Source organism: Dipodomys merriami, unplaced genomic scaffold (genome assembly GCF_024711535.1).
Source record: "Dipodomys merriami isolate MVZ:Mamm:240054 unplaced genomic scaffold, mDipMer1.0.p SCAF_6, whole genome shotgun sequence".
Classification (NCBI taxonomy): Eukaryota; Metazoa; Chordata; class Mammalia; order Rodentia; family Heteromyidae; genus Dipodomys; species Dipodomys merriami.
The window spans coordinates 8667824-8694241 of NW_027206179.1; the positions used below are offsets into that span (position 1 = coordinate 8667824).

The 26418-nt window shown below is 40.7% G+C and overlaps 2 protein-coding genes and 1 pseudogene across 2 annotated transcripts; 1 reads left to right on the forward strand and 2 right to left on the reverse strand.

The window, feature by feature from the left end:
- The first annotated feature begins 5112 nt into the window (after positions 1-5112).
- LOC138813888 (olfactory receptor 7G2-like) lies at positions 5113-6051 on the forward strand. The gene has a single exon (XM_070002437.1). The coding sequence runs from the start codon at positions 5113-5115 to the stop codon at positions 6049-6051; it is 939 nt and encodes a 312-aa protein (XP_069858538.1).
- Positions 6052-10700: 4649 nt separating this feature from the next.
- The window catches only part of LOC138814253 (olfactory receptor 7E24-like), a 57749-nt pseudogene continuing 42031 nt past the window's right edge, over positions 10701-26418 (reverse strand).
- LOC138813453 (olfactory receptor 7G1-like) lies at positions 21846-23065 on the reverse strand. Its single transcript, XM_070001886.1, has one exon. It carries the CDS (start codon positions 23063-23065, stop codon positions 22100-22102), a length of 966 nt encoding a protein of 321 aa, XP_069857987.1. The 3' UTR covers positions 21846-22099.

A 26418-nucleotide genomic window follows, 5' to 3' on the forward strand; every position in this document is an offset into this window, starting at 1 on the left:
TTAAACTAATACTTAGCAATGTACAAAAAGTACTATTAAGATCCCAAATTATGCTACTGAATTTAAAAATATGAAAATTTGAATCAGGTAACTAGTGGGGGATGTGTGGGTTTGGGAGAGATGGGGGAGAATGGGTTAAGATGGGGAAAGGGTTAACACTGATCAAAATGCATTGTACCCACCCACCAACTGCCATGTTGAACGGAAACCTCTTTGTTCAACTACTTCAAAATAATTTCAAAAAGCAAATTAAAAATAAAAAGAAGTGTGGTCCTGTTGGTAGAGTGCTAGCCAATGAGTGAAAGCAGCAGGTACTGAATTTTTGAGTTCTGGTCTCAAACTGACAATGAATGGTTGAGTGAATGAATAAGTGAATGAATGAATGAATGAATAAATGAAATTGATCTGACAAAGAATACCATGAGAAATTATTTCATCTTGGATACCTGAAGGCTTTCTTCCTTCTGGAATACTTCTCCCTTCTATTTGCATTGTGTCCTGTGTTTTGAGAGTTCCATCTTCAGAATCAAAGTGAAAACTTTTGCACCTCTGTGTCTCACCAGTCGGCCATCTCCTTGTTCTAGTGGCTATATTTTTTGGGATGTACATTAGTTCGGCATTTACTGACTGACTTTAAAAGATTGCGATGGGGGCTGGGAAGGTGGCTCAGTGGTAGAATGCTTGCCTTGCATGACTGAGGCCCTGGGTTCGATTCCTCAGCACCACATAAGCAAAAAGAAAAAAAAGCCGGAAGTGGAGCTGTGGCTCAAGTGGTAGAGCGCTAGCCTTGAGCTGAAGAGCTGAGGGACAGCGCCCAGGCCCAGAGTTCAGGCCCCACGACCAGACCCCCCCCAAAAAAAGATTGCAATGATTTCCATGATGTTTAATCCAGTCCTTCAAATGCTGAACTCTTTGGTCAACTCTCTGGGGGATCAAGGTAATGAAAGTCACCTTGAGGATTCTCATCCATAGTTTTGTTTCCATCGATGTGCCCATGTGTCCTTTCCTTTGCACAGAGTTTCTGGAGTAAATCAAAGGTAGTGTATTTCCTGAGTCAAATTTCTGACTCTCATGCATCTTCCGTAAAGAGGGAGACTATAATGACCAGGTGACTTTTGACTTTGTTAGAAACCCTACTTTTCTTATCTCAACATATTGTTATAAATGCAGAATTAACTTGTAACACTTTTACATTAATTTGCAATTTTATTCAACAGAAGTGAGAGCCAACATCCATAATACCATAATAAATACGTGATCTGTAACACATGTATATATAGTTATGTTTATAAGCACATAAATATATATAATAGTTAATTTATGTTATATGTATTTATTTAATATATGATATTTATATATTTTATAACACAAATAAATAAGATAATGATACTGATATATTATTTGCATTTATTATTGAATATTTATATTATAGTATATATAAGTAAATGTGATTTATAATATATATATTTAGCACCATATTAAATAAATAATTTTATAAATTTAGAAATTTATGCAATGTAAATTATACTATAACATATAAAATATGTATTAATCAAGTAATGATTAATTAGTAATTAAATATTATGGAAGACATAATATAGAAAATGTATACATATAAATATATTTCTCAAAGTAAATATCCGATCAAGTATGCTGCTAGTATCTCAGTGGGCCACTGCCAGACAGCCCTGTCCTTTCTTCCCATTCTGCAAATGCTTCAGTCAAGATTTCTTATCATGTCCAAGACTGCATTGATAACTAAATGACACAGTTTAAAGACCTGGATCCCATGACAACTGGGATGATTCTGAAGGTTCATTTCCCTTGCAAACTCTCTGGTAGGGCAGAGGGCAATGACTGCCTGTGCATTGCAGGTGAAATTATGCCCAGTTATAGAGTTTCCATCCCTTCCAGCTCTTCTACTTCCTGGTACAAGTGACAAGCTCTGTGTAATGGTATAGAGCCTACGTACATCATTCTGTTATTATTAGAAAAGCATGTATTTTAGATGTTTCAAAATTCTATGAATCATATGTTCTAGGGAATAAGATTAGATGATTGTCAACAATACCACACAACAGTCTGATGAGGAGCTGCTTCTCTGAGACAGTAAGACAGTAAGATAGTAAGACAGATAGTGAGAAAATGTTGGAAATATTCTTGAGTGAATGCTGAGCCTATGAAAAAGTAGAGGCAGCAGGAAAATGGATGGATCTAGAAAAAACCATGTTAAGTGAGATGAGCCAAGCTTAGAGGGGAAAACGTGCATGTTTTCTCTGATATGTGAAGTGGGATCTACAATATATCTGGACATGATAACTTATACAGGACTCTAGACATTCACACACAGACTAAAAAAGGTTACCGTTAGAGAACTCACAGGCATAACTCCTCAAAACATTTAAAATACTTTTTATTGAAATGAATTCCAGGAAATTGAAACATGGTTCTGTTTTGTTTTGTTTTAGGGGGTGTTGGGACTAAGAAGGGATGCAGAAAAGGAGGGAGGAAGTTTGAACAAATGCTACCATGCTATTCAGTAGACACTATGTGAAAGCTGAACAATGCAACTTGTGGGAAGAGACAGGAGGGGGAAACTGGGAACAAGAGAAGGGAAAGGTGACTTTGCCCAAAATTACATTTTAAAAAGTAGAAGCAACACTCAATGCCTTGAGTAGAGACCAACTTAACAAAAGAGGTCAAACTCTTGTATTCTGTGCTGGTCTGCTTTCTCTCTTATTAGAGTGCCAGCTTTTTACCATTAGAGAAAACTGAAATTTCCTCCTTTTGCACTAAACTTATCTGTGATTGCCATCCAGCATGTGTGGGACTTGTTCAGTGTGACACTCAGGATTAAGGCAAAAGTTGATTCTCAACCTGTATCTTGGATAATTTGGCTTTAATTCTGAAATCCACTGTCCCAAATGTGTGGAAGAATGTGTGGAAGTATTAATTGTGTCTGAGGATGATTATTATTGAAAACTTTGGTTTAGCCCAAAATACTACTGTGGGATTTATTAGGGGGGAAAAACGTGATGTATGCCAGCTCTTTAAAAGATGGCACTGAGGGGAAAGAATGGAGAAAATTGGATGATGCAAGCCTGTCTTTCTGAGTCAAGGGAGTGGCCATCTTGGATTCCATGCTTCTCTATGTTTGGACTGCAAGGACATTAGCCCCCTGGGATATGAATGATGATAACATTGCTACTTTAACAAGGAGCTTTGGACATTGAGTCTGCAGGGACACATAGTCTGCAAAATGTAGGTGTGAGACGACTCAGCAGCCTAATAAAGAATCCAAATTGGAGTCACTTCTTAGGAGGCAAATAATACCTGATGAGGCCTCTAAGACATAGCAGGTCTAGGAGCACTTCCTGCATTTGTATCTTCCATCCTCAATATCCAGGTGAGACAGCCATTGGATACCATTCTCTCCAAAATGAACCAGGTAACAAGTGATCTCTTTGTTAATATACTGCAAGTGAGGTCAGGTGGAATTTGGACGTCAGGTTCTGTTTAACTAGAGCTGTCCTTTATTTTATTCTATATTCCCTCCAAATGCATTTGGTTACTACTGAAGTCTTCTTTCACTTTTCTTTCTACAGGAAAAAATTTCCTTGAGGTAATTATAGGCATTCACATTTGCTTCTTTGGTGTGTGTGTGTATGCGTGCGTGTTAGCCCTGGAGCTTGAATGCAGGACTCAGGTACTGTCCCTGAGTTTATTGTTTGCTTGTTTTTGCTCAAAGGCTAGCCCTGTACCACTTGAGCCAAAGTTCCACTTCTTTTTAGTAGTTTAGAGGAGATAAAATTCTTATGGACTTACTTGCTTGGGCTGGTTTTGAACTGTGATCCTCAGTTCTCAGCCTCTGAGTAGTGTTGCAGGCATAAGTAACAGGTGCCCAGCTCATGTTGGCATTTTATCATGCATATATGGATCTCTTTGCTCATTTTTGTCTGTGACTGATATTGCAGGCACATGAGCAGTAAAATTTCATATAAATATGCTGGCAGGATAAAAATTCATATTATTTTCCTCTGAATGCTTTTATTCTATTCATTTCTCCTCATAAGTCATCTCTCAGGCTTCCCACACTCTATATTAAATAACTGATTAACAATACATTGGTTTAGAGATAGATGTCTGCACATTGCAAAATGATCACGACAGTCCAGCAATCACTTCATCCGTCATGGTTTTTACCAACAGAAAATTCAAGTTCCTGTACAGGTGAAGATATTTCCCCATCTACAGAAATACTCTTGAGCCTAGATTATATTTGGCTTGTGTAAATCTAATACTGTTAAAACAATACACTCATATATTTATACATGGAATATGTATCATTCACACACACATATAGATAAAGATATAGATTAAAACCATGTTCATGGTCTTCTCTGTGAAGGCTGGCTTGGAACTACAACTTTTAGATCTTAGCCTCCTGAGTTGTAGAAATACAGGCATGAGCCACCAATGCCCACATGGCATATATTTTAAAATATTTGAAATAATATGTAAAATATTGCAGCAGCTAATCAAAATCAAGTTATGTCAGGTGCCAGTGGCCTGAGCTTATCATCTTAGCTACTCAGAAGACAGTGATATGAGGATCCAGGAAAGAACCAGTATTGCAGAAGACATATTTCATAAATTTACTCTTGATTTTTAATTAACTTAAAAATAGGAGATGATCCTAACAAATAATAACAATATCAATGGCTTACAATTTGTTTTATTCTGGACACTGGCAAAATGTATATTGACAGTTGTCATTTAATAAAACTTGTTTCCAAAACAGGACTGAGACAGTGGGTGATTGGATAGAGAAGGAAAGGAGAAAGTAGAAGATTAATTTTAATTCAAATATAGATGAAGATTTCTTTTATAATTAACAGGTTCTCAGTACTCACTATTGTAGTTTTAAGTTCAGCAAAGTCTGCAGGTCCTCAGAGTCAGCAGACATCAAGCAATAAGTCTTGAGTTGGCACCTCAAATTATTTTCCCAATTTTCTTATTAAAGTAAACATCTCTCCCGCTTTCTGAGGATACTGCTGAGCATACCATATAAGTTATCTTTTACCTTATTTTTCCTCTCAGGTTCATATATAAATGGAAAGTGTAAATCAAACAGACATGTTAGAATTCCTTCTCCTGGGTCTCTCAGACAATGCTGAACTCCAGCCTCTCATCTTCAGTCTCTTCCTGTCCATGTACCTGATCACCATCCTTGGCAACCTGCTCATCATCCTGGCCATCATCTCTGACCCTCACCTCCACACCCCCATGTACTTCTTCCTCTCCACCCTGTCCTTCAATGACATCTGTTTCATTACAACCACCATCCCCCAGATGCTGGTGAACATCCACACACAAGACCAGAGCATCACGTACATAAAATGTCTCTCTCAAGTGTGTTCTGAGTTGATTTTTGGTAGTTTAGAAAATTGTCTCCTTGCAATGATGGCCTATGATCGCTATGCAGCCATTTGTCACCCACTTAAGTACCCAGTCATCATGAACCCCCACATCTGTGTTCTGTTGGTTCTTGTCTCTCTGCTCATGAGCATAGTGTATGCCCTTATCCACACTCTGATGGTGTTACGTCTGTCCTTCTGCACACACCTGGAAGTCCCCCACTTCTTCTGTGAGCTTGCACAGATCATCAAGTTAGCCTGTTCGGAAACACTCATCAATAACCTAATGATCTATGTAGCATCTAGTCTATTCGCAGGTGTTCCTTTCTGCGGAATTATTGTCTCCTATATTCACATTGTGTCTTCAGTCTTGAGGATGCCATCATCAAGAGGAAAGTACAAAGTGTTTTCCACCTGTGGGTCACACCTGTGTGTGGTTTCCTTGTTCTATGGGACAGGTTTTGGGGTGTACATCAGCTCCGCATTCGTTGAGTCCCAGAGGAAGACTGCAGTCGCTTCTGTGATGTATTCTGTAGTGACACAGATGCTGAATCCCTTTATCTATAGTTTAAGGAACAGAGACATGAAGGAAGCCTTCAGGAAACTCAGTAATTATTTGGCTTCTCCTTTGTAATATGTCATCATTTGCTTTGGATCTGGGAGTTGAGAGTAAATTAAAATAAACAGGGATCTTGGAACCAGGATGCATTGTTCCTTGTCAATACATCATGCGAAATAAAAACACTATTAAAAAAAATCAAGTTCATTTTACGCTTGCTTTATGGCAAATGATGTCATGTTTGACATGTCATTCTCCAACAATACTTTTCTCTCCTCAGTTTTCAGAGAAAGAAGAGTTTTAGCCAAAATTTTTGAGCTGTAATGTTAGCCAAAAGGTCATTGAAAAAGTAGCAATAATGATATAACAAGTAACTGTGGTTCTGTTTCAAAGAATGGTTTCCACCTAATTTTAATTTTCCATAGCTTCAAATGTCATATAAGGGGGTTAGAATCGAATGTATCTAGTTATGTGTTCATTGATGCACATTAGAGTCAATAGGTTCAACCCATCCATCATTCTCCCCATACCATCTAATCCTCCCCCAGACTCATTTCAGGTTCCCCATGTCCTTTGTCACATGAGTGCATTGAATATTTGGGCTCTATTTGTCTTGGTTCCATTTTCAGTCCATGTGAATTACATTCCATGGTTCTTTTACTCTGAGGAAACCTAATGAGCATTTGTGTCCTTTGAAGCAATTTCTGGGACTTGTTTCTGATAAAGCATGTTCCCCTGAACGTTCTAGGACATTCTGGGTGTTTTTTGCATCTCTCAGTCAATTATTGAAAAAGAAATATGAGAGTGATGTTTCATGTCATATCCAGAGTGGAAGGCTAGAAGTGGGATAGCAACACAAAGTAGCTGTAAGAAGGTACAAAAACTTGAAAAAAACTATTCAGTGAAGTAAGCCAGACCTAAATAAACAGGCTTCAAGGTTTCTCTCATTTGTAATACTTAGTATATACCTAAGATAGTCCTAGCAGAGGTTCACAATAGCCCAGTAGCTATTTATGTATGACCACATGAAATGATGCTAATTTTTATTTTATTTTATTTTATTTTATTTGAGAACATACTGTACAGAGGGGCTACAATTACATGGGCAGGATAATGCATACATTTCTTACCAAGCATTGCAGCCTCCTCCTTTGTTTACCCTTCACCTCCCTTCCCAGCCTCCCCCCTCCCCCCACCCAATTATACCCCCCTCCCACACCGACATTGTAAAGTTGGTTTTGACATGACATTTTGTACTTCTCATTGTTGCAACAGGTCCACCTGAATCCTTAAACGACTTGTTTGTCCCCATCTCCTCCACATGTTATACTGACATCAAATATAGTGAAAGCAGGGGTTACACTGTGGGGGAGGGACATACAAAGCAACAAAGAAATAATCTTATAAATGCGTTAGAAACACATGCATGAAACGAAAACATTAAAATACATATTTAAGGGTGAAATGATGCTAATTTTTAAAAAATGGTACAAAAGATCCAGGCACCAATGGTTCATAATGTAATCTTAGCTATTGAGGAGGCTGAGATCTGAGGATTGATGTTTGAAGCCAGGTTGGGCAGGAAAGTCCTTCAAAGTCTTATCTGTCCACTATCTTCTTTGCAAAGAGTTGGAAGTGGAGGTTAAGTTCAAGTGATAGAGCACCAGACTTCAGAGAAAAAACTCAGGAACTGTGTCCTTTGACTTCAAGCTCCAGGACTAACACATACACAACATTTGGAGTTAATCTTTTTACCCCTTTTCTGGTCAGTTGTAGGGTTGAACTTAGGGACTGAGCTTTTCTGCTGAAGAATAGAACTGTACCACTTCAAGATTCATCTCCACTTGTGATTTCCTGGTGGTTATTTGGAAATAACAGTTTCAAGGACTTTCCTGCCCAGGCTGTAAGATCTATCCTCAAGAAAGGCAGAGGGGACAGGCACTGGGTGTCCACAAGGTCACATGGTAGGAGACCCTTGAGGCTGGAGAAGGGCTTGGAGAAGCGTCCCTCCTTTTTCTGACAAGGCTGCTATGATGTAAGCACTGGAGTAGCAGCGTCCTCACAACCGTTGCTATGGTGACGATGGTGTCTCAAGCAGCCAGCAGACCCAAGCGCCTGGGGCACTGTCACTGCAGTTTTGGGACCCAAATGCTGAAGAGGTGGCACACAATGGCTTCTCCGTCTCAGAAGGGAACTGCGGGGCCATAGTGGGGTAGACCAAATTTTCAGACTGGGACACCTCAACGCCAGAGGCCTCAAGATGCCGGTATGGGGCCGGCATGGATGCACAGAGCCCACAGCCGCCGTTTACCTCCGCCCAGCGCCGCAGGCTCCGCCCGGCCGGCGGGAAGGCAGTGAAGGCCCTCGTCCCCGCCATCCCCGCGCAGCTGCCTGGCCTCGGCCGGACGACCTGCTGAGGTGGCGATGACTGGAGGCCCGAGACAACAGCAGCCCAGGGCGCATGGCGGCAGCGGTGGCGGAGGCCTCGGCGCCGGCCACAGCAGCGGATCGTGTGGAGACACAGCCGTGGTGTCCACAGCAGAGGCTGTACAGGCAGTGCTGGCAGGGGTTTTAGTGGCAGATGCAGTACTTTGTCATGAAGATGACTGCAGCCATAGAGACTGCATCGTCCAAAGCAATGGTTTGAGGGCCAAAGCAATGGGAGCGCCTGTATTGTCATCCCACAAACCGGTCGGCGGCCATGTTGGCGGCGGCCATGTTGGCGGCGGCCATGTTGGCGGCGGCCATGTTGGCGGCGGCGGCCATGTTGGCGGCGGCGGCCATGTTGGCGGCGGCGGCCATGTTGGCGGCGGCGGCCATGTTGGCGGCGGCGGCCATGTTGGCGGCGGCGGCCATGTTGGCGGCGGCGGCCATGTTGGCGGCGGCGGCCATGTTGGCGGCGGCGGCCATGTTGGCGGCGGCGGCCATGTTGGCGGCGGCCATGTTGGCGGCGGCCATGTTGGCGGCGGCCATGTCGGCCCAGGACCTCATAGGCCTATTGCAGGGCACCAGGAGTTGAGAAGCTTGCGTGGCATGGCATCCTTTACTGGGGTTGGAGTGAGAGAAGCACCCCGACATTTCTCAAGGTCGTTAGGAGGAGGGCACAGGGCAGCAGCATCCTCACAACCGTTGCTATGGTGACGATGGTGTCACAAGCAGGCACCGACCCAAGGCCCTGGGGAGCTGTCACTGCTGTTTGGGAGCCCAAAAGCTGAAGAGGCGGCACCCAATGGCCTCTCCGTGCCTCACAGGGGAGCACAGAACCCAGATCAGAGCTCACCGTGGATTTTCCTCAGGGCCGCACCTTGGCAGCAGTGGCCAAATGGCGGTTAGTCTACTGGCAGTGATGACGGGCCCAACCCCCAGCTTCAAGCAACAGTTCTGGTCACTTCATTGTGACGGAGCAATGACAGCCACAAAACTCAGGAAATTAATCCCTTTCCTTTTGTACAGTTTCATCCCTTCCCTCAGTCTCTCCTAGTCAGTTCCATCTCCAACTCCAATTTGTATAGTTCACGTTCAACAGGTGCTGGTGAGCATCAATGCTGCATTTGTTCACCTTTTCCCTTTGAGTTCTGTGCCCCCTCTGACCTCCCAAAGATATGCAGAGGAACAAACAAGACAGAAAACAGAAGTAACAACAAGGAAAGAAAAGAAGGGAAGAAGAAAAAGAAGATAGTCATGGTGACTCCTAATCCTCTTATGCAGAGATCACTGCAATAGAAATTTTGGTTCAACTGGTGCCATAAAAATACACAAATAGGGCTGGGAAGGTGGCTCAGTGGTAGAGCACTTGCCTTGCATGCTCAAGGCCCTGGGTTCGATTCCTCAGCACCACATAAGCAAAAAGAAAAAAGCCAATGGCTCAAGTGGTAGAGTGCTAGCCTTGAGCTTAAGAGCTGAGGGATAGCACCCAGGCCCAGAGTTCAGGCCCCACGACCAGACCCCCCAAAAAAAGAAAAAAATACACAAATAGTGGAGATTGTAACACTCAATTTTCCTTTTCCTTCTGTCCCTAGCATTTTAATTTGTTCTCTAGGTTATTAAATGCTCTCAGCAAAGAAGAATTTAATTTCCTTATGGCTTAGTTGAATTTTCAAATCAGTTAGAGCAGGCAGAAAAATTTGTGCCTTGCAAACTTTGTGTCCTTCCTCCCAGCCTAACATTGGGAGAAGGGAATTGCTTTGTGTGGTAGTGGAGGAAGGAGATGGCTGGTTTCTGTAGGTTGGAATCTCTGCAAGGGAGCTTGTGTAGGTGGGAATGTGACCTGTCTGGAATCAGTGGCTTTTCCCAGAGGGCAAGCTCATTAGATCCTCTTTTAGCGCACTCTGGAGAAAAAGGAAGATACAAGGTTTCACTGTGCTTTCTTTGAGGTCACTCCACCAGTCACCTAACTTCCTCTCACAAGGCTCTATTTTCAAAAGCTTCCAAAACCTTTGGATATTGCTACAGATAGTAGACCAAGTCTTGAATATGCAGATTTAGGAAATATTCAAGATGCAAAGTATAAAATCAAGCAATGTTCACACATGAAGCATTGTCATCAAAACTACCAAAATTTACAAGTATGCATCCAATTCAAAGTGCTTGGTTTTGCAGATTTTCCTGATCTACAAGTCAAAACATGACAAATATATATGTATGTATGTATATATATATATACACATATGTATACATGTATATATATGTATACATATATATATGTATGTGTATATATATATATATTAGGCTGTTATTCTCGGCAGCCTCTGAAGGGCTCTCTTGATGTCTCTGTTCCTCAAACTGTAGATGAAGGGGTTCAGCATGGGAGTGACCAGGGCGTACATCATAGAGACCACCATCACCTTCCTGGGGAAAGCTGCGAAAACAGAACTGCAGTATGCCCCGATGGCTGTCCCATAAAACAAGCACACAATGGACATGTGAGAGCAACAGGTAGAGAAGGCTTTGTATTTTCCACTGGCTGATGGGACTCCCAAGAATAGAAGAAACAATGTGAACATAAGAGTACAGGATCCCCGAGACTGGAAGGCCACCAAAGACTGAAGCAAAGAGAAAGATGAATATGTCAGTATTGCCAGTATTATCACAGGCAAGCTTAAGGAGCTGAGGAGGGTCACAGAAGAAATTTGGAATTTCTATGTCTGTACAGAAGTTAAATTGAGACACTATCAAGCAATGTACCAGGGAGCCCAAAGGACTGATGGAAAATGACAAAATGACCTACACACCACAGAGGTGGGGCTTCATAATGATGGGGTAGTGGAGAGGGTGACAGATGGCCACCAAGCAGTCATAGGCCATCACTGTCAAGAGTAGACTGTCCAAGCAACTGAACAAAACAAAAAAGGCCACTTGAGTTAGGCAGCCAACATAGCTAATAGGTTTTCTGTGAGTCTGGAGGTTCTGCAGCATCTTGAGGATGGTGCTGCTATTGAATCCAATGTCAGCTCTGGACAGGTTGGAGAGAAAGAAGTACATGGGGGTGTGGAGATGGGTGTCAGAGGTAACAGCCAGGATGATGAACAGATTCCCAAGCACTCTGATGAGGTACATGGACAGCAACAGGCCAAAGAGGGCAGGCTGCAGGTCTGGATCCTCTGTGACGTCCAAGAGGTAAAGTTTCAAGAACTTTGTCATGTTCTGTGGCTCCATGTAGCTAGCACACCTTTTGAAAAACAGGATAGATTATTGGAATATAGAGTATACATGCCACTGGCTAATTATCTGTATTTTGCATTCCATGTAACTCAGTGAAGGTCTACAGTCCTATATAATTTATCATGTCCTAGGGTCGTTTATATGTATGGATGTTGGTATTTAATAAATGTATTTACTTTCAGATTTATAAGCACATATAGCTCTGTGCATATGATCATATAGAATATTTTATAAAATGAACTCCAAGAAAAGGAAATGAGAATTTTTTAGTTGTTGTTGTTTTTGTTTTCCTTTATCTTGTTTGTTTGTATTTGGAAGGGTAAGGGGATGAAAGTGTAAAGAAATTCAACAGTGGTATTTACTAGACACCATGTGGAAAAAAAACTTTACATCTTCTGGGTGGGGACCGGAGTTAAAAATTGAGAAAGAGTGAGTCAAGGGGAGACACGGTTCAAAAAAAAAGTACTCATTACTCATTATCTGAGCCATGTAACTGTAACACCTCTGTATATCAACTCTACAATAACAATAATAATAAAATAAGTTTAAAAATCTACTCAGGCTTGAGCATTTGAAATGAGGTTCATGTGGAAGAGGCAGCTGCATCTTTGGGTTGATTTAGTGGATTCTTTCAGAAATGGAAGTGTAGTTTAATGGTCCACAGCTTGTTCAGCATGCCCATTATCCTGGGGTAGACCTCTAGTAGTACATTGAAACAAAGAAAGACCTAAAGAAAGTAGAAAGGAAGGGAAGGAAAAAGGAATGAAAGGAGGAATAGATAAATGGAAGAGAGAAAAGTAGGAAGTAAAGGAAGGAAGGGAAGGAGAGTAGAAGAAAGATAGAGGGAGACAGGAAGGAAAAGGGAGGGAGAGAGGAAGGAAGATAGGAAGGAAATAAGGGAAGAAAGGAATGGAAAGAAGGAAGGAAAGAGGGAAGAAGGAAGGATGGAAGGAAAAGAAGAAAGGAAGAAAAGAGAAAGAGAGATGGGAGAGGAAGGAAACAGTGAAACTGGGTGGAGGTAGGAAGGGCCTTGGAGAGGACTATAGTTCCTCAGCCTTCCTGTCTTCCTGGTCACCATATGACATTTACTCCTACATTTACATTTACAGCTGTGATTTGTAGACACAAACATGAGAGCAAAGAAAATAAACTCAAGTATAAAGTTTCCCTGAATGTGAGAAATCATTCTATTAATGCAACCAGAACCTTGTATCTTTCAGTATTTCTCCATTCTAGCTGATTCTTACAACTCCTTGTTTGTTGGCTTTCTTTATCCTGAGATCTGAGGATCATGGTTCAAAGCCAGTCCAGGCAGAAAAGTCCATGAGGCTCTGATCTCCAATAAACCACTAATAAACCAGAAGTGCCATGACTTAAGAGGTAGAGCACACGCCTTGAGCTGAAGAGCACAGGCATAGCACCCAGGCCCAGATTTCAAGCCCCATGACTGATTTTAAAAAAATCCTTTGCAATAGGCAGTGCAGAGATAAGAAAATCTCTCTCTCTACCTTTGGAGGGCATCAGTGAATTAAGAAATACTTTTTCCAAGCTGGAAGCTGATGGAGGATCAAGCATATAATCCTTGCTACTCAGGGCTGGGAAGGTGGCTCATTGTTAGATTGCTTGCCTTGCATGCCTGAGGCCCTGAGTTCGATTCCTCAGCACCACATAAGCAAAAAGAAAAAAAGCCGGAAGTGGTGCTATGGCTCAAGTGGTAGAGTGCTAGCCTTGAGCTGAAGAGCTGAAGGACAGAACACAGGTCCAGAGTCAAGGCCCCACGACCGGACCCCCCCCCCAAAAAAAAATAATTGCTTCTCACTGAGATCTGAAGATAGTGGTTTGAAATCAGCCCAGATAGGGAAGACTGTGAGACTCATTGTGTCCAATGAACCAACAAAAGAACAAAGAAAGAAAAGGAAGGAAGAGGAGGAAGGAAGGAAGGAATGAAGGAAGGAAGGAAAGGAAGAATGAATAAAGTGGAAGAGCACCAGCTTTGAGAAAGAAAAGCTCAGGGACAGCACCCTGAAATCAAGCCCCAATACTGGCACAAAAAGGATTTGGAGCAAAAGGCCTATTGACACTGACCTCTACCTGCCCTATCTGTCCTTCCCTTTTGTCACGGCCCAAGACCAGAGAATCTGGAAAACAAAATGTCAATCCCTGGGACAAGGAAATTCCAGGAACCATAGGGGGAGGTAATTGATAAAATATGCAGAAAAAAAAAACAAATGTTCAGAGACAATTCAGAGGAGAAACTATTCAAACAAGAGGAGGAATTTTCAGAATCCAAAGAAGTCATTGGTGCCCACCTTCCAGAAATTAAATAGAGCACAGGACATTTTAAAATATTTTTTGTGTGCAGGACCTGGTATTTGACTTATGGCATAGGCTCTGTGCCAAGCTTTTATTGCTCAAGGCTGTCATTCTAACACTTCAGCCACAGTTCTACTTTTGGCTTTTTGATGGTAAATGGAAAAAATATTCTCACAAACTTTCCTCTCTGGGCCTGAACTCTGGGCCTGGGCGCTGTCCCTCAGCTCTTCGCCTCAAGATTAGCACTTTACCACTTGAGTCACAGCGCCACTTCTGGCTTATTTTTTGTGCTTATGTGGTGCTGAGGAATCGAATCCAGGGCCTCATGCATGCAAGGCAAGCGCTCATGCATGAAGGCAAGAGACTCTTGTCTTCAATAAACTGGCAAAGAGCTGGATGTTCAGCTGTGGCTCAAGTGGTAGAATGCCAGCCTTGAGTGAAAAAGCTCAGGTATAAGGGAAGGAGTGACAGTGTCCAAAAAAATGTCATCTTTACCTGACTTATGCAACTGCAAACATTGTGTATATAACCTTTATAATATCCATAAAAAGTTACTAAAGAAAGCCTAGGGCTTAAGTTGTAGCCCAAGGACCAGCATACACACACACACACACACACACACACACACACACACACACACACACACACACACACACACACACACGATTCTTCTAAATTATGTCATGATGATAGAGTGTGAGTTTTCTTTATAATAGAGAAAAGATGTAGTGACAGATTATTTTGTTTAATTACCTGCTCTATGAAGAAAGTGAGCTAAGTCGGATTTGGAAGAGCTACTAAAGATTTATTACATCATGGCTAAAGTTGTTATCATCATTGTCATTATTTGGGAAGTATGAGAACATAACAGAGCTCCTGTATACTGCTCTGGTGGGAGAAATTCTTTGATTACTTGGAATAAGTACAGAGGGCAAACAGCAGTAATTAGAGTCCTCACACTATTACTGTAAGAATATAAAAATTCTAGGAATCTGAGATAAACTTTGCCTCCTGGTAACCCTCCCATCCAGCTACCTCAGATACACTGTCAGCCTGGCAAATAAGCCAGGCCACTGCCATCCCACCTCCATCCACGTGTCCAGTAGCACTTACTGTGCTGTACTGAGTCTTTGCCAGGAGACCAAAGGACAGTTGTTTCATTCCCTGCTTCATGTGAGATGCTTAGCTCAGAACTCAGGGCTGGCAGGAAGACAAGACCACACAAGAGTCCTCTTATTCTGCTGATGAACCTGGCAGAAGGGCACATGCCATACACATGGGCTACAAGGACCTAGTTGTAGGGTGAGGGTATAGAATGGGTTCTGATAATCAGCTGACCTGAAAGGTAAATGCTTAGCTTTGCTCATTAATCAAGTTTGTCCATGGATTCTAATTGCTAAAGACTCACTAATCCCAATGGAGAAGGAAAGGGAGAAAATTAAATGCTGGGAAGGAACTGGCCTTCTTTACCTCAGGATGATGCCAAATTGTCCTCTTCTGTTTTTTTTCTAAGTAGCACTGACTTAATGAAATTCAGACAGTTAACTTTTTATTGTGTCCTGGGGCTTGAACTCAGGCCTTGGGTGCTGTCCTGGAGATTTTGTTGCTCAGGGATCATGCTCTTCCATTTCAGTCAGAGCTCCTCTTCCAGCTTTGGGTGATTAATTGTAGTTAAGGATTTTATAGACTTCCCTTCTTGTGCTGGCCTTGAACTGCCATCTTCAGATCTCAGCCTTCCAAGTAACTAGGATTACAGGTATGAGCTACTGGTGCCCAGCATTCATTTCAATTTAAAAGCTTTTCTTTGAAATAAGAAAAAAAACTATTCATTATCATTCAATAGTTGTGCAAAGGGGCTTCAACTCAACATAACACCTATGAAGATAATGCATCTTTTGGAAAACATTTTTAAGTAGTTGTCCAAAGGGATTTCAATTCCACAAGTCAGACTCTGAGTACTATCCTAACCATTGTCACCCCTTCCATAGTTCTCCCTTGCATCTATCCTAATGCCATTAGTAATTAATTAATGCTATTAATTCATCAGTAATGGATGCTTTTCATTACTTTGAACACTCTAGATTTTTCTTTATCTTCCAAGTAGATAGGTGTTTATACAGTACACATTTATTTTGAAGGCATTATTAGCAAATTTGAGAGTTTGCTTAAATAATGTAGGGGGTCTTACAAATTTTTGTCTTCAAAATGCTAACCAGGTGGGCTGAGGACTTAGCTCAGTGGTCCTTTCCTAGGCATGTATAGGCTCTGAGATTCAAAGGAAGCAATTTGTGTTTCTTTGGGTATGGCTTAATTTGGTTAATATAATTTTTCCAAGTCTTTTTTTCTTTATAAATGCTAAATTATTCTTTCTAGTGAAAGAATAGAATTCCATTGTGCACATTGCATATTTTCTTGCTTTAGTCATCCACTGAGGGACATCTGGGTGGATTCCATATCTTGGGTATGGTAAACAGCACTTCAATCAATATGGTGTGCTGTTTAGTATGGCCTTGGTTGTAAGGTCTTTTGGGTAAATTCCAAGGAGTGGGATGGTTGGGTCATAGTCTTTTGAGAAACCTCCTTACTGCTTTCCAGAGTGATTGAACAAGTTTACATTCACACTAAAATTATAGTTGAATAGATCCCTGCCGGCATCTATTCTTAGTTTCCTTGAAAATGGCCAGTCTAACTGGGTTGAGGTGGAATCTCAATGTTATTTTGATTTGCATTTCTTTTATGTCCAGTGATATTGAACATTTCTTCATATGTCTATTCTTACTGCTTCTTCTGAGAAATCTCTATTTCACCTATTTAATAACTGGACTGTTATTTCTTTGATGGTTTATTTAGGGGGTGTTTTGAGTCCTAAGTATATATTAGATTTGAGGTCCTTGATGGATTCATAGCTATTAAAGATCTTCTCCCATTCTGTGGGCTTTCTATTCATCTTGTCTGCTATGTCCTTTGCCATGCAAACTCTTCAGCTTGATGCAATCCTATTTGTCCAGTCTCTGATTTGTTCTGATTTTGGATCTTTTCTTAGATGTGACCTATCCTAGGAGCCCTAGTGTTTCCACTACCCTTTCCTGTAATATTTCCATTATAGTTAGCCTTACATTGAGGTCTTTGATCCATTTATAATTGACTCTGGATGTCTTATGGGTGGATATGGACGGGAAAAACTGAAAGACTGATGAAAAGGGAGACATGGTCATAAAGAATTGTACTCATTATACATCACTTCATCCATGTAACTATAACTTTTCTGTATATCAATTCTAAAATAACAGTAAATAAAAATTTTTAAAAAGATTGATTCTGGTACAGCATTATATACAATTATCTAGCTTCAGTTTTCTGCATGTGTATGACCAATTCTTCCAGAACCATTTGTTGAAGAGGTTGTCTTCCATACAGTGTTTTTGGCTCTCTTATTACATATTAGATAGCTATAGGTCTGGAGTGGTTCATTTCTGCATCTTCCTCTGGCTCTCACCCCATTTATTAAGGTATAACTAAGTAACAACACATTGATTTGGAGATAGATATCTGCACATTGAAAAATGATCACAACAGTCAAGTAAGTCAATTCATCCATTCATCCATCATCATTTCTACTGAACAAACAGAACATTCAGGTTCCTGTATAGTGAAGGTATTTCCATATCTCAGGCATGCTCTTGAGCCTGGGTAATATTTGGCATGTGTAAATCTAATAGTGTGTCAAATAATACACAGATATACATGGAATATGTATCCCATACATATAGATTGAAAGCAATTTAGTCGTTCCATCCTAGGGCTTGAATTTAGGGATGAGAATTTTTGTTCAAGGCTATGGCTTTATCAGTTGAGGCACAGCTCCACTTCTGGCCTTTTGGTAGTTTTTGGAGATCAGAGTTGCATGGATTTCCCTGTTCAGGCAAGCTCAGTACCACAATTTTCAGATCTCAGCTTCCTGAGTTGTAGAATTATAGGCATAAGCCATCAGTGCCAATCTAGCATATTTTTTTAATATTTAAAGATTTGAAGTCATTTGTCAAATATCACATAAATTAATCAAAATCAAGTTATGCTAGATGCCAGTGGCCCCAGCCTAGCTATTCAGAAGGCAGAGCTCTCGGGATCAAGTAACCATTATTGTAGAAGGCATAGTTCATATATTTACTTTAGATTTTAATTTATTTGAAAGGAGAGTATTCGAAACAAAAACAACAATCAAATCAAATGCTTTATTTTATTCTCAAATATGGGCAAAATTCATATGACATAGTTGTCATTTAATAAAAATTGCTTCAAATTAGGGACTGAGACTGATTTTATAAAGAGGGGAGGGAAGTAGCTAATTAATTAAAAAGATAGATGAAGATTTCAACTAATTAAAGGGTAAGTAAGCGGGATTTGGGGTTGTCTGCACTCCTAACATCATGTTGATATTTCAGTCACAATGGGAGTAGATGGTAATTAACTGAGTGGCTAAGATTACAGGCAAAAAACATTTTGAGGGACTCTTGCAAAAGATACTTAAATCTGATAAACACTTTCAGCAAATTAGCAGGATACAATGGCAACATACAAAATCAGTGGCTTCCTTTTTTACCTTCCTTCTTTTATTAATATAAATTGATTCTGTCACTGGGTTTCCTTGTGATAATGATGTAGATGCAAGGAATATGCTTTGGTCAAATTTACCCCTCTTTCTTTGTTAACTTGAATATGTTCATGCAGAATTTTAAAAATTCAGTGCTAGAGGGTTTTTTCCCAATACCTAATCAAATTGTGGCACAAAGTTACAGTAATATAACCTACAATGTCCTGGAACAAAAGTAGATGGGTTATTTGAATACAATTCAAGTCCCAGACAGAATTCATACAACTATACTTGATTCATATCAAATTTTTAACAAAATTGCCTCAAATATACATTGGAACAAAACCTATCTTCGACAAATCCCAGGAAAACAACACCATTATGTAAGAGACAAATGAGGTCCTCTATCTCCTATGTTCAAATATCACCCCCAAATATGACAAAGACCTTATGATAAGACACATGACTTAAAAATACACATAATTTTATTATAAAGGTGGTGTACAGAAGGGTACTGTTTCATAAGTCAGGTAATGAGTACAATTTTTTCAGACAATGTCACCCCTTCCTTTGCTTTCTCCCAGTTTGCCCCTCTCATCTCTGCTCACAAGTCGCATAGTTCATTTTCTACCTACTGTCTACTGTATTTCATGCCTGCATTGGCTTAACCCTTCATTTCTACACTCCCTTTGCCCATCCCCCAAAGACAAAAAGGAACAATAACAACAACAAAAGGAGAAATAAATGGTGCCTCCACCACCATCACCAACAAAATAACCCATGTTTCCATTTCCTCAAATTTGTTTCAATAACTATTTTAAGTTTTCAACAGAGTTATGCCTTTGGGAACATATGCAACTTTTAAACTACTGAAAAAATATAGGGAAAATACTTCAAGATACAGAAATATGTAACAACTTTCTGAATAAGGTCCCAAGAGCTCAGGGAATAAGTACAAAATTAATAAATTAGACCATGTCAATTAAAAAAAATTAATGTACATCAAAGAAACAATCACCAACCGGGTGCCAGTTGCTCATGCCTGTAATCCTAGCTACTCAGGAGGCTGAGATCTGAGCCAGCCTGGGCAGGAAACTCCATAAGACTCTTATCTCCAATAAACCACTAGAAAGATGAAAGTGGTGCTGTGGCTCAAGCAGTAGAGCGCTCGCCTTGAGCTGAAGAGTGCAGGGAGAGTGCCCAAGCCCAGAGTTCAAGCCACATGACCGTCAAAAAAAAAAAAAAGAAACAATCACCAGAATGAAGAGGCAGTTGACACAGTGAGAGAGAATCCTTACCAACTATTTGGCTGACCAGGGTCCATCATCCAGAATCTGACAAGTAAAGTCAATAATCTAAACTCCAAAGGAAGAGATAATCTATTAAAGAAATGGAGAACAATGTCATTCTAAAAGAAATGGGGAACAGAATGGAAAACAGTTCTCATAAGATGTACAAATGTCCAATGAATGCATAAAGATACGTTAATCATCCTTATCCAGGAAGGAAAGGAAATTCAGAACATAGATTCTGTCTCACCTTTAGGACAGTAAGTAGCATGAAAGAAGAAATAAATGTTGTGGGGGGGGGGAAGAAGTCATACAGTATAAGTGGGAATACACACACAAACACACACATATACACATATGTATATACATAAAGATCAGTATGAAGATTCCTAAAAAAAACTTAAAACTTAAGAATGATTCAGCTTGGTACCAATTGGGTATATGCCCACAAGAAGCAGTCACCTGCACATCCATATTTACTTTTATCACTATTCACAGGCTAAGTTATGAAACCAGCCTTGGTGCCCAGCCATGGATAAAGGGATCATCCATGGATAAAGGGATTAAAACGTAGGTATATTTTATGCAGTCTTAAATAACATTGTGCTATTTATGTGAAAATGGGTTGAATTAATGAATGTCATGTTAAGTGAAGTAAGCCAGGCTCACAGAGTGTGTTTCACATGGTTTCTTCTAGTCTGGTCTCAAGTGGGAAGTATGTAATAAATGGACCACTGGGGATGTGGAGGGACATGAGGACATAGTGGACAAGGAGGAGAAATAGAAGTGGTGAATATCATCAAGGTCCTTTATGTAAATGTATGGAATTGTCATCATAAAACAACTCTTGTAGAATAAAATAAGCTCACTATCACTCCAAACATTGAAATCAGATGACCATTTTTAATAAAAGAAATAACATGAATAGAAGAAAAATAATGTGAGAAGGATCTACATCCCTGAGAGAAGTTATTCATTACCTTCATCCATGAACACTAAATTGTATGAAAGTTAAATGAAAGTAAATGTGCGTAATTTTAAAGCATATACAAGTGAATGATATATTAATTCCAATGAAATTGCTGTTTTCTTTAGAAAAATAATCTCTGTACAATACTGACAAAACCAGGGTGCATACATTCCATTTCTCTCTGTTTGGATTTTCTGTAAGTTCACCATAGTTTAAACATTCCATGCAAAGATCATATGTGATCATCTAAATTTAATGTTCAGTGGTATTAAATTTCCAGTTTTCTATGCAAAGACCAAATGATCTTAAGTTCAATTGAATGTGGCATCATGGTAGATTTTATTCACAAGCAAGGAACATTAAGCTAAGGAAGTATCTTTTTGTTTTTGTGGGGGTGCACTATATAAATCAAGTCTCAGTTTTCTCCATGTGATTCTGAAGCAAAGACTATCACAGTGAACCAATCAGTTTCCAACATCTGCAGTCATACCTGCCCCTGAGAATCTCATTAGTAAACACCCAGAGAATGTTACCTCATGTACTGTTCATGAAGCTTATATGATCTGATATTACAAGTCCTAGTGAACAATGATGATTATAATTCATTACCATTAATTAGCATTAATTATTAGGCTTTATTATAATTTAAATAACTATACATAATATAGAATAAGTATAGAGTATTATAATTAGTGTATTATTAATTATTAATTGGTATTAATATATTATTTTCTCACTATAGTGGAGATCCGGCATATTTCTCTTTGAGAACGGAAAAGGCCTTTACTAAGAAATTAGGCTTATCTCAAGGCACCCAGATAATTTGGGAAATGATAAAAACAAGTTGAGTGGATACAAAATGACCTCATAAGACAGAGTTTTGCAGAGAACATACCAGTCAGTACTTGAGCATAAGAATTTAATCCCCTTGAGATTTCCCAAAGAAATGCAGCCCAATGTGTACTTATCTATATTATCAGCCGAATCAAGGCTCTAGACAGGACTTTGGCATTGATGAAAACATATCTATACTCTGGCCAACTTTAAAATTTCTTTTTTATTCATAGATCTATGGTGTTTTATTAAACAATAACAACAAAAGAAATTCCCATTGAAGATTCTGCCTCCTTCAGGGAGACTGAGCTCACTTATGAAACTAGGAAGACAAAGAGTAAAACCAGATTTAAATCACAAACTGAACTGTAATACATCAGCATAGAATTTAGACATTTTGGGGGCAGGGAGCTTGGTGATGGGCCCTTCAAAGTCTTCTGGCTCTCTGGTATTTATGCATTTTCATTATTCTTGAAACCCAAAAGCTGATACAGTCAGAGCAGAAGGCTTTCCAAAGAGGAGATGCCTCAAGGCCTCTTTTATCTCTCTGTTCCTCAAACTATAGATAAAAGGGTTCAGCATTTGAGGGACCACAACATACATCATGGAGGCCACCACATTCTTAGTGGCAGAATCAGCCACGTTGGAGCTCATGTACAACCCAAAAGCTGTCCCATAGAATAAGGAGACCACGGAGAGATGAGACCCACAGGTGGAAAAGGCTTTGTATCTCCCCTTCATTGTGGGGATCCTCAAAATAGAGGAGACAATCTGGGCATAAGATAAAATAATCCCAGAGAGGGGGATACCAGCAAATACACTAGTTGCCACATAGACAAGGATGCTATTGATGGAAGTGTCAGAACAAGCCATGTTCATGACCTGGACAAGCTCACAGAAGAAGTGGGGCATTTTAAGGTCAGTGCAGAAGGACAGTCTCAATAGCATGAGACTGTGGAGCAAGGCATTCGTGGTAATGATAAGCAGGGACATTATTACTATCAGGACACAGAGGTGGGGATGCATGATGGCTGTGTACCTCAGGGGGTGACAAATGGCTACATAGCGATCATAAGCCATGGCTGTAAGGAGACAACTTTCTAAACCACCAAAAATCAAGATAAAGCAGACCTGGGCAAGGCATCCAGCGAAGGAGATGCTATGGTCCTGGGCCTGGATGTTCACCAGCACCTTTGGGATGGTGGTGGTGCTGGTACAGATGTCTGTGAGGGAGAGATTGGAGAGGAAGAAGTACATGGGGGTGTGAAGGTGAGTGTCAGAGCTGACAGCCAGGATGATGAGCAGGTTGCCCAAGATGGTGATGAGATATATGGACATAAACAGGAGGAAGATGAGAGGCTGGAATTCTGGATCATCTGTCAGTCCCATGAGGAAGAATCTAGCAATAGCAGTTTGGTTTGTGGGCTGCATATTCCACCTGGAAATTCCTGGAATAGATGAGGTGAAAAAACATGGGAGTCAAACATGCTACTTGTTGGACAGAGATCAGGAGACTCACAGTTCCAGGGAAACAAACACAGAAAAATATACTAAGAATCCACCTCAACTAAGAATTCAGGCATTATAGCTCACACCTGTAATCCTAGCTACTCAGATGGCTGAGTTCTGAGAATGATGGTTCAAAGCCAACCCAGGCAACAATGTCTATGGGACTCATCACCAATTAACAACAAAAAATACAGAAATGGAGCTATGGCCCAAGTGATATACTGCCAGTCTTTAGCAAGAAAGCTGAGTGTGCATTCCATTAATTCAAACCTCAGGAATAGCACATAAAAAGGAAGAGAAAGGGAAGATTATCATTCAGCAGCTAAAACAGGTGCTATGCTTATGGAGAATGAAAGCCAGCAGAATGAGAATTGGTAAATGCTAATGTCCCACCAAGAGAATTTGTCTATACACAGTAGATCAGGAGGGGTCAGGTAACTTGAGTCTAATCATTAACTCTCATAACCCTCACCCCCATTTCTGTGCATTTTTTTTTTGTCAGCCGTGGGGCTTGAACTCTGGGCCTGGGCGCTGTCCCTCAGCTCTTCAGCTCAAGGCGAGCACTCTACCACTTGAGCTACAGCGCCACTTCCGGTTTTCTGGTGGTTTATTGGAGATAGGATTCTCACGGTCTCTCCTGCCTGGGCTGGCTTTGAACCGTGATCCTCAGATCTCAGCCTCCTGAGTAGCTAGGATTACAGGCGTGAGCCACCAGCGCCCGGCTCCTCACCCCCATTTCTAAGGCATTGATCAGGGCCTATCACTTATCTGGCTGCTTTCAGTCTGGTGAGAAGCCACCTCTCACCAGGATGTGGAAGATGGGAGCTCTGACCTCAGGGCAGGGTGACAAAGGGCTAAAGCTGCTCAGGAAGGCTCCTGGCCTGGCTGAGGCTTAGGGTCTGCTTCCTTACTGGGCAGGGCTGTGCAGGGAAGGAGGGAAGCAGGCCAACTCCTCCAGCCTCTGCAGCCCTCCTGCTCAATATCCAAAGCATCTCATTATACAACTACTTCACTGTCATTCTAGTCCCAGGAAAGCATGTCCTTGTAGACTGTGGGCACAGCAGTGAGGAGGCAGCAGTGAGGAGTGAGTGATCCCTTGAGCCCTGAGGCCAAGCATGGGACATCCACATCTGTGTGTTACATCTTCCCACTGCATACTTGAATCTTGAGTGTACTGTCTGTGATGATTGCCCAGTTGGCTAGAACTATGTACTCCATGTAGACTTCACCTCCAACTTGGCCCACTTCCATCTTCCATTTGCTGAGATTTAAATCTTGAAAGTGGCCATGTTTGTTGCTTTCTAGTTCACCCAGAATATTCCAAGGTTCATTTTTTTTGAATAAGGCAATTGTAAAAAAGCCTCTTGGTAGACTTAGATGATATGAAAATTTTACAACACCATCCAAAGTACAACTGCACTAACCTCACTGATGATTTGTTGGGTGAATTTGTGACTTACCAGTGTCAGATCACACTTGTAATCCTAGCTACTCATGAGGTTGAGAACTAAGGATTGTAATTCAAACTCATCCTAGGCAGAAAAATCACCAAGACTCTTTTCAATTAACCACAAAGAAGCCAGCAGTAGAACTCTGGCTCTAGTTGGTAGAGTGACAGCCTTGAAGCTAAGAGGCAGTTGCTAGGTCCTGATTTAAGTCCTATTAACAAACACAGGCACATCCAGAAGCATACATAGTGTCAGAAAATCAGTAATATGAATCAAAGAGTACAAATTTGGCTGATGAGGGGTGAAGGGGAATTTTGTTTGTGTCAGAGAAGAAATCAGGTCAAATTCCTTTTGCACTGAACTTGGAGAAAAATAACAATGGTGAAAATTTTGGGAGAGTTCTTTGTACTCGGAAATCTTATTTTAAGAGTTTGCTATAAAGAAATAAGAGATGGGAGCACATGTCACAAATTATGAAAAATCCAGAAAGGGTTTTGTTGTTGTTGTTGTTGCCAGTCTGGGGATTGAACTCAGGGTGTGGGCACTGTCTTTGAGCTTCATTTGCTCAAGTCTAGTACTCTACAACTTGAACCTCAGTGCCACTTCTGGCCTTTTCTGTTTATGTGGTGTTGAGGTATCAAACCCAAGACTTCATGCATGCTAGGAAAGCATTCCAGTAAGTCATACTCCCAGCCCAGAAATGGTTTTAATAGATGGAAACTCATATGCATGGGATATTGAATGCTATTGGAAATAAATCAATCCAATGGGAAACTGAGCATCGAGAAAAGAGAATTTCTAGGACAATCACCTTAGTGTGATAAAAATGCATGAAACCTGTACACAAGAGGTAGGGTTAGAATTGCATGCATTCACAACTGTATCCAAACTGTGAATTGTCAAGAAAAAAGAGGGAAGATCATCTTGAGTTCATTAAGTGTTTTAACTTTATCAGTCACTAAATATCACTAAATAGAAAATTCAACCAGCCACTTACAGTGTGTGTGTTTTAAGATTCAGGAAATTAGTCAAAAAAATTCACTAAGGGAATGTTTTGCCATTCATCTTGGAGATTGATGCCAAAATCTGAAAAGATGATTCAATAAAGGACATGGAAAAATCAACAGGAAAAAGAGCAAGAAAGGAGAAGAGGAGGAATAGTAAGAAGAGGAAGAAAGGAAGCAAGGAGAATAAAACATAGAAGAAAAATGAGGCTGATATGGAATGAGAGACAAAGACAGGGAGAGTCAGTAAACAAGGAGGAGAAAAAAGAAACAAAGTGGAAGAGGGAATAGGAGAAGAAAGAGAAAGAAAGAATTGAGTGGAAGGATGAAAAACGCAGACAATGAGGATGAGGAGAATGCAAAGATGAGCTCAAATATGATGGAGGACACTGTTTATAATCCCAGCCCCAGCTTGATACTCTATCCTTTAATTGTCTACTAACCAATTTTGGAATTACACCTTCAAGGAAGATACCCACGGGGAATACCAGGAGATGTTTATGTGTCACAGAAGTTTCACATCATCCAACACCCTCCTTGAGACCCCTCCTTCGAGCATGTCCCCCTGTCCTGGTGCCATGGAGGTGGATTACTTCCTCCAAGCTAGGACTCAGTGGTGAGTGGTCCATGTCCTGGCTGCACATAATTACAGATCCAATGAAGACATGAGAGGGCAATAGGTATTCTCAGGCTTCTTCTTCTTCTTCTTCTCCTTCTTCTTCTCCTTCTCCTTCTCCTTCTCCTTCTCCTTCTTCTTCTTCTTCTCCTTCTCCTTCTTCTCCTTCTTCTTCTTCTTCTTCTTCTTCTTCTTCCTCCTCCTCCT